At 56.0% G+C, this 3,929-nt stretch overlaps 1 protein-coding gene across 2 annotated transcripts; it reads left to right on the top strand.

Annotated features, from left to right (window-relative positions):
* The first annotated feature begins 396 nt into the window (after positions 1-396).
* On the top strand, positions 397-2,674 carry CBX8 (chromobox 8). 2 transcript variants are annotated; one of them, XM_024760498.1, is made up of 5 exons: positions 397-477; positions 617-660; positions 851-916; positions 1,043-1,109; positions 1,562-2,674. In XM_024760498.1, the coding sequence occupies exons 1-5, from the start codon at positions 397-399 to the stop codon at positions 2,417-2,419; spliced, it is 1,116 nt and encodes a 371-aa protein (XP_024616266.1). In that variant the 3' UTR covers positions 2,420-2,674. The 2 variants fall into 2 exon arrangements, with proteins under 2 accessions (XP_024616266.1, XP_024616265.1); XM_024760497.1 differs by lacking the exon at positions 397-477 and having other exon boundaries at positions 530-660.
* Positions 2,675-3,929: the final 1,255 nt, after the last annotated feature.

Genomic DNA, 3,929 nt, shown 5'->3' with positions numbered 1-3,929 from the left:
CACTTCCGGCGGCGGCCTCTCTCTCTCCCCCCGCCCCGCCAGCGCTCTGTCTCCGGAGTCGCTTCGGACTCCGCCCCCTGGCGATTGGAACGCGGGTCACGTAGCAACGCGGGGGAGAAAGCGAGAGGGGCGTGGCCCGCAGCTCGCCCAATCAGAGCGCGGGAGAGCTGGCCCTGGCCGCTCGGCTTTAGCAACGTCGTTAGCAACACGTGGGGCGGGAGGAAGAGTGGGGAGAGAAGGGAGGAGGGAGCCGCGCGCGGGAGGGGGTGGGGAGGGAACGAGCGCGCGGGAGGGGGAGGAGAACTGACGTCAGCGGGAGAGTATTATGGTCTGTCGTGCGCTGGCTGCTGCTTTTCTGCTCCTGGAAGCGGCCAAGGGGGGAAGCGGCGAGTCAACATGGAGCTTTCAGCGGTGGGGGAGCGGGTTTTTTTGAATGAATGCCGGTGCATGCACTTTGTGCAGCGTTTCGTGCAGGGGGTGATGCAGCGGGCGCTTGCCTTTCGCGGTGGGATTTCGCGCATTCATTCGGTGCATGCATTTTTTTGCATGTATTTCTCGTGTCCTCGTCATGCATTTTTCCCCGTGCACACATACATTTTCCTTTTTACATCCTCAGGGACGCATGGAATACCTCGTGAAATGGAAGGGCTGGTCGCAGAAGTAAGTAGGTTCTGTGCAATTCTCAACCCCAGACTGTTATTTGGGAGCTTGCTTTCTTCCTCTTTTTCCCTTTACGTTGAAATACAATACAATACAATGCAACAAGAAAAGTTACAGACATACACACACCTACCCGCGGCTCTTTCCCTGCTCCCGGGACTGATGCCCACTTCTTCCTGATTCCTTTTAGGTACAGCACATGGGAACCTGAAGAAAACATCCTGGATGCTCGCCTGCTCGCAGCCTTTGAGGAAAGGTAGAGGCCCCTCCAAGCTTCGGCTTCTCACTTAGAACACGAAGGGTGGCTCCTAACCAGCTTGAACTGGAGGCCCACTTGGTTTCTTTACTCACACACCCCTTTCTTCCTCCTTCCTTTCTGCAGGGAACGAGAGATGGAGCTCTATGGCCCCAAAAAGCGAGGACCCAAACCCAAAACCTTCCTGCTCAAGGTAGGATGGCAGTGTCCAATGGTGGGCAGCAATGTTATGTCAGTTTGTGGGAAGCGGGCCCTGAGGGCTTGTGAACCAGTGGGGTGTCCTATTTGTAATCTAGGAGGGAGTCCCCAGACAGGCTGTCACCAAGTCACTGGCACTGCTAAGCGTGTCTTGAGGGGAGGGGTATTCTAGAATTCCACACTAGAATTCCTTTATCGGACCCCCCAGCCATCCCAAATAGACATATAATCAAATACAAGAAGTGTGCTTTGTGTGGATGGCTGCTTCCAGATAGATCGTCTACTCCTTCCTCCAGACTGCTGCCCCTAAGCTTCACCCCAACCCATATAGAAATCCCAAGGCATCAGAGAGTGTAGCAGGGAGGGTGGGGCTGGAAGAGGGGTTGGGAGGTGGGGGCGGTGGACAGGGCCCTGCTCTGCTCTTGACACTGCATTCTCTTCTTGCAGGCCCAAGCCAAGGCAAAGGCCAAAACTTACGAGTTCCGAAGTGACTCGGCCCGAGGCATTCGGATCCCCTATCCCGGCCGCTCACCCCAAGAACTGGCCTCTACTTCCCGGGCCCGTGAGGGCCTTCGGAACATGGGTCTTTCGCCACCGGGGAGCAGCAGCACCTGCCGAGTGGAGCCCCCTCGGGACCGTGATCGAGAGAGGGAGAGGGAACGAGAGCGTGAACGGGGTGCTAGCCGCACAGATGACAAACCCAGCTCGCCAGGCGACAGCTCCAAGAAGCGAGGTCCCAAGCCCCGGAAAGAGCTCCTGGACCCCTCACAAAGGCCCTTGGGAGAACCCAGTGATGGCCTTGGAGATTACCTCAAGGGCAGGAAGCTGGACGACACTGCTTCCGGGGCAGGAAAGTTCCCAGCTGGCCACAGTGTGATCCAGCTGGCTCGAAGGCAGGACTCGGACCTGGCCCAGTGCGGTGTGGCCAGCCCCAGCCCGGCTGAGGCCACGGGCAAGCTGGCTGTGGACACCTTTCCAGCCAGGGTCATAAAGCACAGGGCCGCCTTCCTGGAGGCCAAAGGCCAGGGCACCCTGGACCCTGGTGGCCCCCGGGTCCGGCATGGCTCAGGCACCCCCAGCTCTGTGGGGGGTTTGTATCGGGACATGGGGGCCCAAGGGGGAAGGCCCTCCCTCATCGCCAGGATCCCAGTGGCCAGAATCCTGGGGGACCCAGAGGAAGAATCCTGGAGCCCCTCTCTGACCAACTTGGAGAAGGTGGTGGTCACCGACGTGACCTCAAACTTTTTGACCGTCACAATTAAGGAAAGTAACACGGACCAAGGCTTTTTTAAAGAGAAAAGATGAATTGCTGGGTGGGTGATCCCAGGACAAGAGAGCAGGAGAGAGAGTGAGAGTGCAAACTTGGCATAATGCTTTTTATTTCTGGGTGGGAGGTGGCCTTCTGGCTGGTCCTTTCCCATCCCTACCTTCACATAACCCCCTTCCTTTCATCCCTCCCCCTCAGTTTTGGTTGGAAAGATTATCTCTAGAGTTATATTTTCTATTAGATGTAAATATGTTATTTAAGAAAAAATATCTAAATATATATATTTCAACTCTTGAAGTTGTTTTATTTAAACGAGGAGAGAGAGAGACTCAGTGTGGTTCAGTTGGGGCAGACAGGCTGAGGTGGGCAGGAGGGGCCTGACAGCCACCCAGGGCACTAGGGAGGATGAAGACCTGGGCACTGGGCCTCTGATGGTGTCAGGAGAGACTCAGCCAGCCCACCTAACCCCTCCTCCCTTTTCCTACAGCCGCAGGTCAGACCCCTGGAACCAAGGCAGGACCCGGATTTTTTCTCTCTTCCCATTGGTGGGCCAGGCCAACAAAAGATTGGCTCCCCAATCAGAAAGGAAGGGGGTGGGGTCAGTCTGTTATTCTTTTTCCTAATTTTTTTTTTTTTTTTAAGATTAAGAAATCTGTTGCGGGGATTTAAAGTTAAAGTATTAACTGGAGTAACATTTTGTGTGTGAGGTTAAAGGTAAAAAGTTGCGGGTGGTTGGGGAGCAGCAGATTTCTCCCAGGACCACACCAGAAAAAGCACTTTACGGGAGATGTGTGTGTTGTACACGCAGATCGGATCGTGTGTATGTCATGTGGACAAAATCTCCCAGTTCCCTCGATTCCTTTCCTTACTCCACAGAAAGAAAAGAAATCCAGCGAATCTGTTTACATTCCCGAAATGCCAGGATAAATTGGGAGGATTGCATGTCAGTGCCCAGAGTTCGAGGCGGTTGTTGTTTTACAAGAAAAGTGGTCGGGGGTGGACTTTTCCTTTTCGCGTCCTCTAGTTACGCCAGAAGAGACGGTGGCCCCCGCCTCCCAGGAAGAGTTGGACTAGCCTCCCTCCCTCGGGGAGGGCGGGCCGCCAGCTCTCAGGAGAATGTATGGCCAGACAGGCCCACCCTGCGGGACCCACAGAGGGAGGGGCGGCTGGGAGCGGGGGCCGCAGCTTGGCTGGGAGTGCGATGGAGGGTCTGGGCTTGGGGCTCGGGGCTCGGAGCCGGCAGGACTCGCATCCCGGCGGTTTCGGCTGGGAGAGGGGAGGGGCGAGGGGAGGTTTCCATCCAAGAGTGCGCATCAGAACTTTTCCTTTTTTTTTTTTACCCCCTTAAAAGCAAAAGCTATAATTTATAGGCCTTTTCGATTCGCGGAGTGTTCTCTATTTGAACTCGACATTCAAACTCCGCCAGAGGGGGAGGGAGGAGCGGGAGTTGGAGAAGAGACGGCTGGGGAGGCCTTGCGTGGCGGCGGGTCCCGGGACGCCCCCGCCCCGGCCGACTCCTGACCACGCTGTGCTCCAGGGTCGCAGAAC

Source organism: Neophocaena asiaeorientalis, unplaced genomic scaffold (assembly GCF_003031525.2).
Source record: "Neophocaena asiaeorientalis asiaeorientalis breed wild unplaced genomic scaffold, Neophocaena_asiaeorientalis_V1.1 scaffold30, whole genome shotgun sequence".
Lineage (NCBI taxonomy): Eukaryota > Metazoa > Chordata > Mammalia > Artiodactyla > Phocoenidae > Neophocaena > Neophocaena asiaeorientalis.
The sequence above is the reverse complement of the archived record's forward strand: the minus strand, read 5'-3'. Positions and strand labels throughout refer to the sequence as shown.